Source organism: Hypanus sabinus, chromosome 10 (assembly GCF_030144855.1).
Source record: "Hypanus sabinus isolate sHypSab1 chromosome 10, sHypSab1.hap1, whole genome shotgun sequence".
In the NCBI taxonomy this organism is placed as follows: domain Eukaryota; kingdom Metazoa; phylum Chordata; class Chondrichthyes; order Myliobatiformes; family Dasyatidae; genus Hypanus; species Hypanus sabinus.
The window spans coordinates 22,481,688-22,499,555 of record NC_082715.1 but is presented as its reverse complement, the minus strand read 5'-3'; the positions used below and the strand labels follow the sequence as shown (position 1 = coordinate 22,499,555).

At 38.7% G+C, this 17,868-nt stretch overlaps 1 protein-coding gene across 1 annotated transcript in view; it reads left to right on the top strand.

Moving 5' to 3' along the window:
- trdn (triadin) overlaps window positions 1-17,868 on the top strand; it is a 110,711-nt gene that overhangs the window by 67,026 nt on the left and 25,817 nt on the right. The window contains exon 2 of the mRNA XM_059981349.1: window positions 171-377. Coding sequence (XP_059837332.1) covers window positions 171-377 — 207 coding nt within the window. The remainder of the gene's footprint in view (window positions 1-170; window positions 378-17,868) is intronic.

Sequence of the window (17,868 nt, the reverse complement as noted above, 5' to 3'; positions counted from 1 at the left end):
ATAGAATGGATTAAAACCCATCACTTATTTAAAGCATTTAAAATTATGTTAGATGATTATAAAAAAGATATGTAGCACGTTTTAAAGATTTTTGTCAAGTTATCTATATATTATTGGTTTATTTTCACAAATATTGGATTATAATCTTGACTATAACATTAATTATCCAGGTTATCCAGTGAACACTGCTGGCTTTGATGACAAGAATGGAGCTGTTGCAACATCTATGGCAAAGATGTCGAAAAAATCTGTGTCTGATGATCTGGCCTCAACTTTCAGCTCTCCAGCAGCATGGTTCCTAGTTGTGGCTTTGATTGTAACTTGGTCCGCAGTGGCTATTGTCATGTTCGACCTGATGGACTACAAGAGCCTTGTTGGTATGTAAAGCAATCCACAAGAAATATTGCATCAAATTTGCAGATAAAAATGGAAGGACTGTAAAAGCAAACATATGCTGATTGTTGTACATTATGATAAAAGTGGGTGGAAACATTTTCAGTGTCTTTAAACATTGTTCAAAGTGGGAATTTACTATTTTAAATTAACTACTAAGGTAGTTTTAAATTGAGAGTTTGTTTAAAAGAACATTATATTACCAAAGCTAGTCAAAATAGACAGTTGAAGATTTATTTTCTTGATATTGGATCGAATACTTAAAGCTGGAGCAGATCGTTTTCAGTAAATTGCAGGAGTTTACCAGATGCTCATTAAAGATACTTCTCCAATTCTGCAATACTGACGAAGAATCTCATTTGCCAAACTGTGCATATTAGTAATTCAAATTAATATTCTAAACACAAGCCAATATTTATGATATGCACTTTTAGCTCGTGAAATTTTTGAGAAATAAACACTCATGGGAAATGCCAAGTGCTGAAAATGGGACTATCAAATATTACAACCCTGTGTGGTGTTTCACTAGTTTGTAAGTGCAGAGGTAGAAGTATCCCCTCTCTTAACCCATGAACAAAAAAAAAGCATCAGGCGTGAATACTATTTTTGTCATAATTAATTTAATTTTGAGCTAATAGGTACTTTTAACCCATTAACAAAATTGAAAATTGAAGAGTTCTAAAAACAATCTTCACTGTTTCAAGAAAATTGGCGGAAAAATACATTCAATTTGGTCATGAATATTATTTTAGCTTTTGCTTCATGAGTATCATGATGTACAATTGAAAAAAATCACTACTTTTTATCATTTTGGCGAGGTATTCTATTGACACTTACTTTTATTGCTGGAGGTTTAATGTAGTTCAACAAAAATATGTGACCTTTTAAACTCAGTAGCTCTAGAACCTCGGTCTTACCTGCTGTAAAGCACTCTCTTCCACATATCACCTCCCCTACCCAGCCAGCTACCTTACCACTCACCTGCTCTCACCTATCACCTGTCAGTTTGTACTCCTTCCCCTTGCACCTACCTTCATACTCTGGCTTTGTCTGCTTTCCTGTCCATTCCTGATTCTTAGCCCCAAAAGGTAGACTGTTTATTCCCCTCCATAAATGCTGCCTGCCCTGCTGAGTGCCTCCAGCGCTTTGTGTGTGTGTTATAAAGCACTCTTTCTCACTAAACTTTGATGCTGTAAAATAGACTAGCAGCAGATTTCCAATTGTTTTTATTATCAGATGTTGACTACTGCCTGTCAATGTAATTCATTTCAAATTCGATGATGTGAATAGTTTATATGCAGAAAAATGTACTTATACTTAATAATAGCACCCATTCCTTAAAAGCAATCGAAAATAATTAGTGCTTTCTACCTACCACGCATTGGAATCATTTTGCTTATTTACAAAGTTCACAAGTATTTTGTGGTGTGGAGTCCTGTGGTTTCATGACATCAGATGAGTGTCCAATATCATTGAGGTTCTAGTCTGTAAGGTAACCCTAAGGTATTAGACAATAGACAATTGGTGCAGAAGTAGACCATTCGGCCCCTCGAGTCTACACCGCCATTCTGAGATCATGGCTGATCATTCACTATCAATACCCAGTCCCTGCCTTGTCCCCATATCCCTTGATTCCCCTATCCATCAGATATCTATCTAGCTCCTTCTTGAAAGCATCCAGAGAATTGGCCTCCACCGTCTTCCGAGGCAGTGCATTCCACACCTCCACAACTCTCTGGGAGAAGAAGTTTTTCCTCAACTCTGTTTTAAATAACTGACCTCTTATTCTCAATCCATGCCCTCTGGTACTGGACTCTCCCAACATCTGGAACATATTTCCTGCCTCAATCCTATCAAATCCTTTAATTATCTTAAACGTTTCAATCAGATCCCCTCTCAATCTCCTCAATTCCAGTGTGTACAAGCCCAATATCTCCAATCTCTCTGCATAAGACAGTCCTGCCATCCCAGGAATCAACCTAGTGAATCTACGCTGCACTTCCTCAATTGCCAGAATGTCCTTCCTCAAACCTGGAGACCAAAACTGTACACAATATTCCAGGTATTAAATGAGATATCATTAAAATACAAATGTCTTTTGTCTAAATCATAAAATACTTTGAAAGTGGTGCTTGTACTGCTTCAAGATTCCCTTCCTAAACCCTGTCTGGCAGGTGACAAAGTTGTCACAGATGATATTCTAACCATATCTCAGTTTGGCCTTCCAAGGTAACTGTGGGACCAATTTCTGATAGCTTTGCTTGGCTGTGAAACTACTGGACAGAAAATTTCCAGAGAGTTTACAGGATTTGCTGATGAATTAGGCAGCATAATAACAACGTTGGTCTGATCAAACAGATCAGGTGGCAAAACAGCAGCAAAATATACAGCAAAGGCCTGCAGAGATTTCAAGATGGCATTGGCAGGCAGGTCTTATTAAAATCAATGACAAGGCAAAATATTTCCAATAATAATTCATACGAGCCAGTAAAAAGTAGTAATTTAACTTCAAGGTATCTACCTACTTGGAAGTAAAGTGGATCCACATCTTTGTTCCAAATAAGGAGCTGCTTGCAGTGAAGATTTTGTTCTGTTGGTGTTGCATTTGCGCTAAACTTGCATAGCTGGAAATTGTCTTTAGACAGATTGCATCATATTCAAAGTTAATTTTAAAAGTTAATGGTAGCAAATGCACGATTGAAGATTGAACTAGCACTTATTTTGAGTGTGCTATATAATATCTGCTACATATTAATGTGAATTTTGGTACAATTATACTGCATGTCAAAGACAACTTCTTCTTGCTTTGGCTCGTGTAACACTTATTATCTAAAATGGTTGACATCGTAGCCATCAGAGATATAGTAAAATTAACGTCTATTTGGTCACATTTAATTCTATATTATCTTTGTGTTATCTCTCCAGAAATTCTGTATCAGTGAATTGAAGAATTAATTCAAAAAAATCTTTAATTTTAAAAATTCTTTAAACAACATACTAGATACAAGGAGTCATAAATAGTTTGTTAACAAATTACAGCTCCCTTTCTGTTGTACAAACATTATAACAAGTGATAATATGACTTCTACACAAAAAAAAGTCTGCAGAAATGGTACTGCAGCTGGTAAATATTCTGTCCCCTAGTTAGAACTGGCTCACAATTTACTGTGTTCAAAGGGTACATTCTGAAAGCGAAACATTCTAAGAGTTCTCTAAAGGAAATCAGAGCTCCGATGACAGTGAGGTCAAAGTTGTGACCACATCATCATAATTAAAAGGAATGAATCATCCCTTGTGGGTGTTGATGAAGATAGGGAAGGCAACTAGAGAGGCTTTGCTGTTAGCATCATTTAGAGAGATGCTAATCTTCCCAGCAAATGATTTTTGAGCCAGTGTAAATGGAAGTGAGCCAAACTGGGAGTTGAAGGTATAATCAACAATTTATACAGCTATCAGGCAATGATGCTTTAAAGGGCATTGTTGCTAATTATAAGACTGTCTTTAATAGATTAGCACATTTCACTTAATAGGATAATTAAGTTGGAGGGAAGCTGTCTTGCTAATTGACATGTTTCTATTTACATATTAGCTGTGTAGTCAATTTATTTATAGAAAACATTGAGCTTAATTTCAACTTAGTATGCTTGAGAGTTTAGAAGACATTCTAAATAACTAACAGCTAATTAGACCACACTCAGGTGATTTTAACTGCCTCTTTGAAAAACTACAGGGATGGAAACAGGAGTGACTGATATAGCGACATATACTTGTTTTCATTAATCTGTAATACCTGGAGTTTTGCATCAACCCCATCTCATTAAAGCAATTGCAGTTCTATTTCACAGGCCTATTTTGTCCTGTTTTTTGAAATACCCATTATCTCTTTAATTTATAAATTTGCATTGAAAACCTCCATACAGATAAAGCTGTTACTATGACAACAGTATTTCAAACTCATGTCTAGATGCACCCAATGTTAAACTATTGAATGAGAAAACAGATTTTTCAAGTATATTATACCTTTATTTTTAGCTTAGAAACTGATGGACAAAAGATGAAGTCTAGTCATATCAAAACTGTATACATTGTTACTAAAGTTCATTCCAATGAAGGCAGTAGAATTGTAGGCAGATCAACTTTGCAGTATGCTTAATTCTGCCAGCCAGAGATGAACTGCTAGGTGCCATTGTTTTTGATGAGATGGGTATAGAATGCATAACTTCCCTCATTCTGTCATGGAATCATAAAGGATGAAAACAGTCCTTTCACCCCCCTGAATCCGTGCCAATGACTGAGAATTGATTTTCATTAATCCCATATTAATCTCATTTTAGTCTCCTAACAATTACATTCAGTATCACAGATTCTACCACTCACCTACACACCATCGACAACTTACAGCATCCAATTAGCCTGCATGTCTTTGGGATGTGGGAGGAAAGTGGAGCATCTGGTGGAAATGCACGTCCTCACAGGGACAAGATGTAAAATCTTCATAGACAGCTGCTGTGAGTCAGAATCTCGATGTGCTGGACTGCTGCAGTGTGCCTATCCTTGTCTGATACTGTGATAGAACAAAGTCTTCCACCAGACCAGTGGTCAATGTCCAGAATAGGAGAAAGGTTCCACATAATAAGAAAATTTTACCATAGATTAAAGTTAATTGAAGACAATGGTCATCAATATCTGCAATTGAGCCATGCACAATCAGGGTTTACTTCTGAAGCTGTTCCAATGACTGTGTACTGCCTCAAGGCAGCAGAGGTTTGAGATAAGAGTTTTCTTTTAGATGAGCTGCCAATTATGGCTGACAAGTTGCATCTGCCCAAAGATTTTAAGATGCCCGTAAACTGCCTTTGTCCCTTCTCCTGTCAGTAGAAATGCTCCACTGGGCTCAATAGCTAAGCCACACACAAAGGCCAGGAGCTGGACTTGGTTGTCGGAGGCTATTTGAGTCGCACACCATTGGGAGCACTTAATAGGCAGTGGGAGCTTGTCCCCAATACCTCCCCCAGTAATGACAACCTTAAGGAACTGAGTCTCTGGCTAGATTAAAATATATTTTAATTTAAAAAATGTAAAATAAAATTAAAAACATGTAAAACAAGGAAAAAAATAATTCAAGCTATTCCAACCTTTATTCTTTTCCACAGGTTTATCAACTAATTCATAATGCTTACATCTTATTTGAGCAATTAATGTTCCACAAAGGGATAGGGAAGTCAGAAAATTAAGCAACCTATTCAAAGTTTGATTGGCTCTCAAGAACAATAAAATCTAAATTAACAGTTTATATTAAATATCTTCATTTCTGCTGCAGTTCTAAACAATAGAAATATTAATTGCTAATGCTTTTAAAATATTCCTTCAATGGATAGTACCTGAAGAATTTCATGTGTTAAAATGACACCTGGTTCCAGTGGGCTTTGCCCTACAATGTATGCACATCCAAACACATTGCAATGTAGCCATTTCCTAATGTTTTTACTGTCACCTTTCATTGAAGTGATGAATGTTTCTCTGAATTCCATTGGCATTTGAGTCATTCCTGGGTCCTCATTATTTTTAATGCTTTTCCTCCTCTCTCGACCGATCATGACACACTTCATCTCGTTGGCATCCCGGTTTCTAAAGCTGACATAGATCCTGCCTATTCTCTGTACTGTGACGAGCCCTGTTTGCCACCTGGTAAAGACATACTGCATGCAGTAGTGGTGTTGGAACTGCTTTGATTGCCTTTAATTCTGAAGTGTTTGAAAATACACTTAGGTCTAGCTAGTGAATTGATCCTAATCTGGCATGGCTGATTTTCCAAAAATAATCGAACATTTCTACCTCCCCAATTATGGAGATGATCTATAAATAATTAATTTCTATTATGCCAGCAATGTACTGAATGTTTCTCAATATGTCTCCAGATGCCTGTAGCTGGATGGTTACTACATATGACTCAACACAGACTTACCATGCTCATTAGAAAAAATGAAAGCTTATTTAACTTTTTTGAAATTAGGGATCTAACAGCCTGCTTTTATTTAAGGAAAATCATAGCATGAACCTTGATCTTTTATTTATATATTGGATTTAACCACATTTATTAGGAGGGAGGAAAGAAGAAGACAATTTATAATTAACTCTTACATTCATCTGTGTCATCCTGACTGTTATTATGCCAAAAAATATTTGTGTGAATGTATTATCACAGCACATGAGAAAGGCTGGTTTCTTTATTAAAATGAACAATATCTAGTTCTGGATTGCTTACAAAAGGTAGTCAGGAGCAGATCTAATATAATATACACCAGTGAATGAATTAAATGTATAGATAAAACAACAGACCTTGAAAAGGACCATAACCTTGTCATAGGGTTTGGAGGCTTCAATGCCTCAATGACAGGGAGAGCTATGTCGGCTGGAGTCAGGGGCTTTTGCCATGGCTCTTGGTAGGGTCACCCATGCCAAACAGGTAGAGAGGCCTTTGACCTGTTTGTCATGGGTGACCCTACCAAGTGGTCCACTGATCCTCCAGGTTTGGGCGTTCACCTCAGCGCTAACAACACTAATGTGTGAAACACAATTGTTATGGAGACAGCAATGAGGAATCCTTCTGTATCAGTGTGCTACTGCATGGACAGACAGAGATGGGTGGCCTTCATTGCTGCCTTAATCACCAGCAGCATAAAAGGCAGTAGTAAGTAGAACAACAAAACCAATTTGATAGGACGCCTGCAGTAGGCACCAATAAGTACATAACTGAAAGGCTATCATAAAATGGTATTTACACACACAGTGGAACTTATGAAATCCAAGCAAAGATAGCTTTCAGAGTGCTTTTCCTCCATTTTCAAATGTTTCAGGCTGAGTTTATGACAGCTTTATATTTTCTGATTGTCTCATGGTATGCAAAGTCAAAGGTGAACGGTCATCAGAAAAATAAATTGGCACTGGATAGTTTAGTGAAATTGAAGTACATTTAACAAACTCTAACATCTGTAGAATTGCAAAAGTAATATATTCAGGGCAAAAAAGAGATTTGACAGTATTATTATTTCTTTGGTAAGGTATGAGTAATTGCTTTCTGCAAGATTTCAGCATTATAGATTAAGCCAAAGTAATAATGAATATTTGTGGTCAATAAAATATTTCGGTATGAATTCATAAACCTCAGTAGCGTCAGTCACTGCTATTAACTAAGATTCTTCTTAGGAATTGATTAACGGAGCTATCAAGTCATGGAGTAGCACGAGCAGAAATACAGCCAATCAGAGTAGGTTCATAGATTGGTTCTGGGATTAATGTATGAGGTGCACTTGTTGGCTCTGGGCCTGTACTCACTGGAGTTTAGAAGAATGAGGGGGAATCTCATTGAAACCTAATGAATATTGAAAGGCCAAGAGAAAGTGGATGTGGAAAAGCTATTTCTTCTGGTGGGGAGTTGAGCACCAAAGGGCGCAGCCTCAGAATAGAGGGATGTCCATTTAGAACAGAGGTGAGGAGAAATTTCTTTAGTCAGATTGTGGTGAAACTGTGGAATTCATAGTCACAGACAGCTGTGGAGGCCAAGTTATTGGGCATGTTTAAAGATGAGTGTTATATTTTGTAACTCCAAAACATTAAATTAATTCAAAGGAAGACACGGGAGTCCCGGAATGTAGGCTTAACTTTGTGGTAGAGTCAAGATGTATGTAGTTAACGTATTCATACATATAGCCTGTAATGAATTATTTAAATGATCAAGAATTTAAATCAACCAATATAGATACAGAAGATTACTCAATTTTGAATATTGAATACACAACAATGTTGATAGGGCAGCAAAGACAGGAAAATGGGGCTGTGGGAGATAACAAACCAACCATAATGGAACAGCAGGGCAGACTCACTGGCTAATTCTTTTCCCACGTCTTATGGAAGCTTCTGCCTCACGGCTCCAGACCCAGGTCTAATACCGACCCCTGTGTGGAGTTCCCCATCTGGCTCTTCCAGCTTCCTCTCACATCACAAAAGGTGTGCCGATAGGTTAAATGGTTTGTGTAAATTGTTGATACGTAGGTGGTGGCAGGAAAATCAAGGGATGAATTGCTAGGCATAAGGAGACCGTGCTTCTTGGAAAATCCATGGGTGGATTTGGATTTATGGGATTGGTCTGAGAGTCAGTATAAACGATGGGCCAAATGCCCTTCTTCTATATCTTACGAAAAATATGATTCAAAGTACAACATAAAACTTAGCACAGCCCACCATGACTATGCTATAAACACACATCTACACGAATCCTAATGTTTCCCTCGTAGACTTCCCTATATCCTCTTGAACAATCCACTACCACCTACTTCTGGTCTGAACCAGGTATTCAAAGGACCAAAAAAATCATATTTTATATAATGACAGATATGAATCACATAAAGATAGAAACAAATCAGTTTTTTACCCTTCCCCTCCCCTCTTTCTTTTCCCCACTCTGGCTTTTTACCTCTCCTTACCTGCCTATCACCTCCCCCGGGTCCCCTCCTCCTTCACTTTCTCTTGTTGTCCCCTCTGCTCTCCTATCAGATTTGTTTTTCTCCTGCCCTTTACTCTTCCTACCCACTTGGCTTCACCTTTCACATTCTTGCTAACCTCCTTCCCCTCTTCCCACTTCTTTATTCTGGCATCTTCGCCTTCCATTTCAGTCCCAAAGAAGGGTCTTGGCCTGAAAAGCCAACTGTTTCTTCATTTCCTTAGATGCTGCTTGACCTGCTGAGCTGATCCAGCGTTTTGTGGGTGATGCTTTGGATTCCCTGCATCTGCAGACTTTCTCATGAATCACATAGCTCCTTACTGTGGTCACAGAGGCTAGATTGCTTAGTTCAATTTGCAGAATTTGTACAGTCAAAGAGTCATGGAAAAGTACAACACAGAATGAGACCCTTCAGCCCATCTAGTCCATACTGAACCATTTCAGTATGGGACTGAACGCTTAATCCCATTGACATGCACCTGGCCCATAACTCTTCATATCCCTGTTATCCATGAACCAATCCAAACTTCTCTTAGTGTTGAAATCGAGCTTGCATGCATCATTTGCAATGACAGCTCATTCCACACACTCATGACCCTCAGAGTGAATATGTTTCCCCTCATGTTCCCCTTAAATTTATCACCTTTCACTCTTATTCTATAACCTCTGGTTTTACTCCCAACCACCTCAGCAGAAAAGCCTACTTACATTTACACAATCTATACACCACATAATTCTCTATACCTCTATCAAATCTCCTCTCAATCTTTTATGTTACAAGGAATAAAGTCCTTAACTTTTTTAATCGTTCCTTCTAATTCAGGTCCTCCAGACTCAGCAATTTTTCTCTGTACTCTTTCAACTTTGTTTACTCCTTCCCTGTAGATAGGTGACCAAGGCTGCACACAAGACTCCAAATTCAGCTTCACCATCACCTTATACAACTTTAACATAACATCCCATCAATAAATTGGGCTTCATAAATCAATATTTTGATTTATGAAGGCCAATGTGCCAAAAGCTATCTTTATGATACCATCTGTGATGCTACTTTCAATGAATTATGAACTTGTATTCCCAGATCCCTTTGTTGTACAGCACTCCTCAGTATTCACTGTGTAAGACCTACCCCGTTTGCTCCTTCCAAAGTGCAACACCTCCCACTTGTATGCATCGCATTCCATCTGCCATTTTTCCAGCTGGTCCAGATTCCACTGCAAGCTCTGATAGTCCTCCTTGCTGTCCACTGCACCCCTAATCTTGGTGTCACCCACGAATTTGCTGTTAATCACATAGTCATCTAAAGCATTGATATAGATGACAAACGACAAGACCCAGCACTCCGCTGGTCTTATGTTCAGACTCTTGAGTAAATTGTTCCACAAAGCACACAGAATGAATGACCTGAGATGCCATTCTTCCCTCCTACAGTAGTAGCTTTTCGTTCACCCAACTCTTATCACCCACATCCCCATTTTATACAAATAGAAGACTTCACATGAGGGATGGTGCAGATCTGTTCCCTAAACATTCCATGTGACTAAACAGGATATTGTGCCCTTCTAAATTTAGTTTATGAGTGGGGAGATAAATTTCCTTTCACGAGCACTAATGTCTAGTTTCTTAACATAGAGCATGGGGCATAGAAGAGTCCAGCACAAGAACAGGCTACTCGATCCACAGTATTGAGACGAACCAGCTGAAAAGCAAATCAAAAACACCCAAACACTAATCCATCCTACCTACATCATGTCCATATCCCTCCATCTTCACTACATCCAAATGTCTCTTAAAATGTCTCTGATGAATTTGCCTCCACCACCATACCAGGCAGCACATTCCAGGCATCCATGACTCTCTGAGTGAAAAATTTAAACCTCCCATTCCCCTTGAACCTATCCCCTCTCACCTTCAATGCATGCCCTTGGCTATTAGCCCCTGGGAAATCAATACTCTCTGTCCACTCTATCTATGCCCCTCATAATCTTGTGTTTATTTCTGTCCTCCATTACATTCTTGCGTAGTATGTGGCATGAACTGCAAACTATCTGTGCAACATCCTTTGTTGTGGACTTGCCTTCCTCCTTGATCTATTGGACTGATGACCACCCATTTCAGTTTCTTCAACAATTTTCAGCCTTCGACTCAATTATTAAACATCTTCTGCAAATGATTTCCACATCAATAAATCTCCCCTTGTACTGCATCACCTTCATATTTCCTTGTAAGTTACTTTCATTTATCTTAGCATCTTTGCAATTAGCAAATTAAAACCTTGAACAATGTAAGTGATAAATCCTACTTCCATAACACAGTATAATCAAACTCGTTCAGCTAACCTCTGAGTCACAGCTTTCTCGGTATTCGTTATCATGACTGGAAACCATGATGTTTATTTGATGGTATTCTTGTTCAAGTGGCCCCAGCTGTGAAACACTTCTTAGTGTTTTAGTATTCCCGTTAGATTCATCTCTTCTTTGATGAATGGATGAGAAGGTACGGCATTGATTAATCTGTTTTGGCTGTCAATTGAATCTAATTTAATTAATTAATTGATTGGCTGAATAGTCACATTTATATGGTGATTTTCATGAGCTCAGAACATCTAAAGTTCAAGTTCAAATTTAATTGTCATTCAATCATATACATGAATGCAAACAAATGAAACAGGGGCCAAAGTGTAAAACGGGGTACCAACAGTTCCACCCAGCACACATAGCACATGTAGTAAACTAAGACTGCAGACAGTCATACAACTACAAAAAGATTAAAAATTAATAATAATATATAGCCCAAGTCCCTGGGTGTCATGGCTTGTAGACTGACGGATGATATGCCAGAGTCACATTTCTGCAAGGACAGCCTGCAGCAGTTCCTTATCTGGCAGCTGCACATAAATGCAATCTAGCTTGTCTTTACTGGAGGGACCAGCCCCCAACCCAATAAGGAATCCACTGGCACAGAGCTCCAGCGACTCCGTCCCTGGTGGATGCAACCAGGCCCACATCACCATTGAGGCCACGCACCATTAATCTCCCCAATGAACTAGTGAATCGGACTTGTAGTATTCTACACCAGCAATGTCCAGCAGGGCCTCATGGTCACAATAAAGTTCAAAGTGCAAAGTACATTTATTATCTAAGTATGAATACAGTATACACCCTTGAGGTTTGGCTTCTTACAGGCAGCCATAAAACAAGCACAAAGAACCCATTCAAAGAAAAACCCCAAACAAAACCATCAAACACCTCCTGAGAGGAAAAAAGCACAAACGATAAAAAGTAAACCAGAGACCCAAAAAGAGAGTCAGCGCTGTGCTGATGTTGGCAAAAAAATGAAGAAAGAAATAAACAAAAACACAAGGACCATGGACTACAGAGTCCCTGAAAGCAAGTCCACAGCCATAGAGTGCTTGAAAATAAAAACGTCCAAGCCAATCATTTCCGCTATTTGTTAGACGATGAGACCCTGCAATGAGACCAGCTCCACCTCTATTGAGTTGGGTAAACCTACCATACTTGAGATTCTTAATATCCATTAAAGTGTAAATGCACTTTACAGTTAATGAAATACAGTCTCTGTTGTAATATCATAAAGAGTACAGTGTATTCCCACACAGAAAGTCCATTGAAATTTAAGGTTCATACAGTAATTTTATGAAAAATATTGCTTTCAGTTCTAGAGAGGGTTTAGCAGAAGGGATTTCTGTAATTGTAGAGCAAACTGCTTTGTTGTATTAGTTACTGCTAATGCCTTCTGAAATCGTAGCTCTAGTTATATGAATTAAATTTGGACTAGAATTTTGGAACCTACAACAGATATCTGCTACCTTTTTTCTGCCCTGAGAAAGACAATCAATATGTTAGAATATAGAAAAATCATAAAAATAGGAAAACATAGTATTTTCTCAGTACAATTTGAAATGCAAATTCACTGGATTTCACACAAATGCATGTTTACCTTTGACTTCAAAAGTGATGCATCGTGTTAGTATTATTTCTGGTGTTACTGTCACTGATCCTTACAGTTCTGATAAGCTTTCTTTATTGGCTTGTCAGAGATAATTCTGTATTACAGCACATTGAGCACAGTGAACTGATTGTGCAAAAAACCAATGAATTATGGGTTTATTAGGCCTTACAACACTGTCAGTACCAGTGATGCCAGAATACTTTATGAATTATATTTTTATTCCTTAACCTTGCATCAGTTTTAGCTTTTAAACAATTTTTTAAAAGTATCTGTTAAAATACTTTAACTTATTTACTTATTTATTTATCTTATTAATATAATACCCAGTGTTATTGATTGCAATTGATTCAAATGGTTTTATTTTGAGATACGCATAAATACATAAATTCAATCATGAGGGATTAATTTTAAATATATTTAAAGTTCTTTTGCAAAGTTTGGTTATAATATGGAAAAAAGAACACATTCCTTTAATCTTAGTAATCACTATCTATGAAAAATTAAACAGAAAAGTGTTCATAACTTTTGGAAATAAATTTTGAAACTTTTATGCTTATTATAATTCTAATTTTACTCCCAAGAGTGATTTTAGAATAACCTTTTATCTTGTTGCTTTTGAATTTCTACCAAACATACATAAATATTGTATCATACATATGAGTTAATCAATATTCTAAATGATTGCTAGATCAATGTACTAGCTAAGGACTTCTCATACAAAATGATTCTAAAAGTATAATACACTTTTTAAATTTGGAGGGATCTGATTGGATAATTTTTTTTGGCATGTTGGGTGATCCAATTTCTGTAAGAGTAAAAATGTTATTAAAATTGATGATTTACCACATTGATCACAAAACCTACTATCATCATTTTGTGTCCTCTGTGTTTTTGGTGTCAAAATGCATAGAGGACCTTGGACAGGCATTATAGAATCAAATGATGTGCAGCACATGTCTGAATGCCATGGCATATACTCTCTGTTGATCACTTATGATAAAGCAAGCTTTCACAGTTACTGCGAAGCCTACCTCTGACTCAAAGGTACCCACTGAGACTTTGTCTCGGTACCCATCGCAACACTCTCTCTCAAACTTGCAAACCTTGCCCCACCCTCCATCCTCTGATCTGAGCTAGTTTACTTGGCAATTTGATAGTTCTCAAATCTCAAATCATGAGAGATCTGTCTGGAGATTTATGTTCTACCATATTTCTGCAATGCCTCGTCCAGCAGTCAGATCCCTGACTGCAATCCTCCACTGCCCAATGGTCAATTATGTTGCCTAATTACTGACTCCCACTCAGAAGCCTGCAAACCTGAACCACCAGTTATTGACTCCAATACTTCTGCTGCTATTACATCCCTGGCCTGACCCCAAACCTGTCATGTGGAATCCTACAAAACTTACTGGCCCACCCGTCCTCCTTTAAGCCATTCACTCATTATTTTGACATAATTCCCACATGGATCAGAATTCCTTTGTGTCCTCTATATCAGTGAATTCTCATTAGAAAGACCACATTTTGAATAGCTCATTCCTTAATTCCTTAGTGATGTCTTACTAAGGAATTAAGCAGTGCTCTAAATGTTGGTCTAGTGCTTAATAACTATTAAGCAAGCCCTTTCAAATATCATCGAAATCTCAGGCCAATGTATTTTCAGACATTGCTTGTCATTCTTAGCAAATAATTCACAAGGTAGCATTTACAGCCCCTTTTTGATGAAAAATAATCATTCATCTTAAAAATCCTTAAAGGCACCAAATTTCTCAAAAGATGGTTGAAGAAGTTTGGTATGGGCCCCCAAATCCTAAGAACTTTCTACAGGAGCACAATTGAGAGCATCCTGACCGGCTGCATCACTGCCTGGTATGGGAACTTACCTCCCTCAATCTCAAGACTCTGCAGAAAGTGGTGCAGACAACCCAGCGCAGCTGTAGATTTGAACTTCCCGCTATTCCCGGTTCCTTTTTGCAGTTTCAGATCTGTCCTCAGTGCCTTCCTGGCCTCCTCAGTGATCAGGGTGACAGCTGTTTTCTGTGAAGTGACGGCCACAAATCCAGGCAATGCTTCCCAAGCTGCATCTGAATTATCAGCGGAGGTTGGATTCACTGCTTATCTGCTCTTTAAGAAGCGACAGCATGATTTTAATTAGCATAGGTCAGTTTATTTGTGTGCAGGATACTCAATATTACTTGAGTTTGTGCTACTGGGGAAAATATCAGAATTAGACATAAGCACGATCCACATAGACTACCAGAATGAGCACCGATGGGTGTTGGATCCTTGGCTTCCTCACTGGGTGACCACATCTATGCAAATCGGAAAAACATCTCCTCCTCGCTCATAATAAACACTAGTGCACCTCGAGGATGTGTGCTTAGCCCATTGCTCTACTTTCTCTACACCCATGACTTGGCACATCTCCAAAACCATGAATAAATCTGCTGACAACACAACTATTGTCAGCAGTATTTACTTGGTGATGAGGAGGCATACAGAAGCGAGATAAATCAGCTGGTTGAGTGGTTTTGCAGCAATAGCTTTGCACTCAGCCTCACACTGACCAAGGGACCGATTGTGGACTTTAGAAAGGGTATGACAAGGGAACACATACCCGTCTCCATCAAGGGATCAGGTGTAGAAAGGGTGAGCACTTTCAAGTTTCTGGGTGTCAACATCTCTGAAGATCTATTCTTGGTCCAACATATCGATACAATTACAAAGAAGGCACAGCAGCGGCTATATGCCATTAGGAATTTGAGGAGAATTGCTATGTTAAGAAAGACACTCACAAATTTTTACAGATGTACCGTGGACAGCATTTTGACTGGTGCATCACTGTCGGGTATGGAGGGGCGACTGCGCAGGGCCAGAAAAACTTGCAGAAAGTTGTGAACTCTGACAGCTCCATCATGGGCATTAGCCTTCCCAGCATCCAGGACACCTGCAAAAGGTGATGCCTCAAACATGCAGTATCCATCACTGAGGATCCCCATCATCCAGGACATGCACACTTCTCATTGCTACCAAAATGGAGGAGGTACAGAAGGTAGAAGGTAGAAAGGCATAGACTGCTTTCTAAATAGGGAGACAAATAAAAACTTGGAGGTACAAAGGGACTTGGGAGTGCCTGCGCAAGTTTCCCTAAAGGTAAATTTGGAGGTTGATTTGGTGGACCGGATGGCAAATGCAATGTTAGCATTCACTTTGAGAGGACTAGAATATAAGAGCAAGGATGTGATGCTGAGTAAGGGATTTTCTGAGACCACACTTTGTGTATTGTGTTCAGTTCTGCCCCTTATCTACTAAAAGATCTGCTAGCATTGGAGAAGGTCCAGAGGAGGTTCACAAGCATGATTCTGGGAATGAGAGAGTTAATGTATGAGGAGTGTTTGATGGCCCTGGAACTGTTTTCCCTGGAATTTCAAGAATGAGGGGTTTCTTATTGAAACCTTCCAAATATTGAAAGGCCTCAATAGAATGGATGTGGAGAGGATGTTTCCTATAGTGATTGAGTCTTGGACCAGAAGGCACATCCTTAGAATACTTGGACATCCACTTACAGCAGAGATGAGAAGGAATTTCGTTAGCCAGAGTGTGTTGATCTGTGGAATTCATTGCCATGGATGACTGTGGAGGCCAAGTTGTCGAATATTTTAAAGTGGAGGTTGATAGCTTCTTGATTAGTCAGGACATCAAATGATACGGTGTGAAAAAGCAGGAGAATGGGATTCAGAGGGATAATAAATCAGTCATGATTGAATGGCGGAGTAGACTTGATGACACCATATAGCCTAAATCCTCTCCTTTTCTTATGGTCTTATATTAAACTTAATTCTGATTCTGATCTGCATCTTCCCCCATTTTACACATTTTCACTTAGAGAACACAGAACATAGAACGGTGTAGCACAATACAGGCCCTTCTGCCAACCCTTTAACGAATCCAAGATCAATCTAAAGCTTTCCTCCCCCATTACTTTCCGTTTTTCTTTCACTTGTTTGCCTTAAATGTCCCTAATGTATCTGTCTCTACCCTACTGCTGGCAGCATGTTCCATGCACCTACCACCCTCTGTGTAAAAAAAGTTACCTGCAGCATCCCTATACTTTCGTCCAATTATCATAAAATTATGCATCCTTGAACTAGCTATTGATGTTCTGAGAAAAAGTATACATGATTACATCTTGTGGTTTATGCTCATGAATAGAATAGAACTTTATTTTCATTGCTCAAGCCAAAGAGATTGTGGTGCTATCCAGTCCATGCAAGACAGATAATTACAATGCATGTGCTATGACTTAATTTAAAAATCCTTTATTTAAATGCAACAAGTGACTTCAATAGTTCATATTACTCAAAGGCCATTGGCAAGCTGGGGAGTTGCATTATTCAACTGTACAATACCCCTCAGGAAGGAACTGTTTTTCAGTCTTACTGTCTTGGCTAAGATCTTTTTGCATCTTCTACCTGATGACAGGAGATTGAACAGACAGTAGCCGGGATGGGATGGGTCTTTAATGATGTTACAAGCATGCCAAAGGCATCAAGAGTTGTACATTGTCTCCAAGTCCAGTGTTTGAGTTCTAATAATGTGCTGAGCCGTCCTAATCACCCGTTGGAGTGCTTTGTGATCTGTCTTGCTGCAGCTAGAGTAGCACACTGTCATTCTGTATGTCAGTATGCTCGCTACTGCACATCAATAAAAGTTGGCCAGCCATTTTTGGGGCAGATTAGCTCTCCTTAAGCATCTCGGGTAGTATAGTCACTGTTGTGCCTTTTCTACTATCGAGGTTGTGCTGATGGACTAAGACAACTCCTCAATGATGTTCATCCCCAAAAACTTGAAAATAGAGACCCTTTCCACTACCTCACTATTTCTGAATAGTGAGGCTTCCTCATGGACCTTTGACAGTTTAACAAGATAAATCATCTGAATTTTCGTTACATAGAACATTGAACATAGAAAACCTACCAGCAGAATACAGGCCCTTTGGCCCA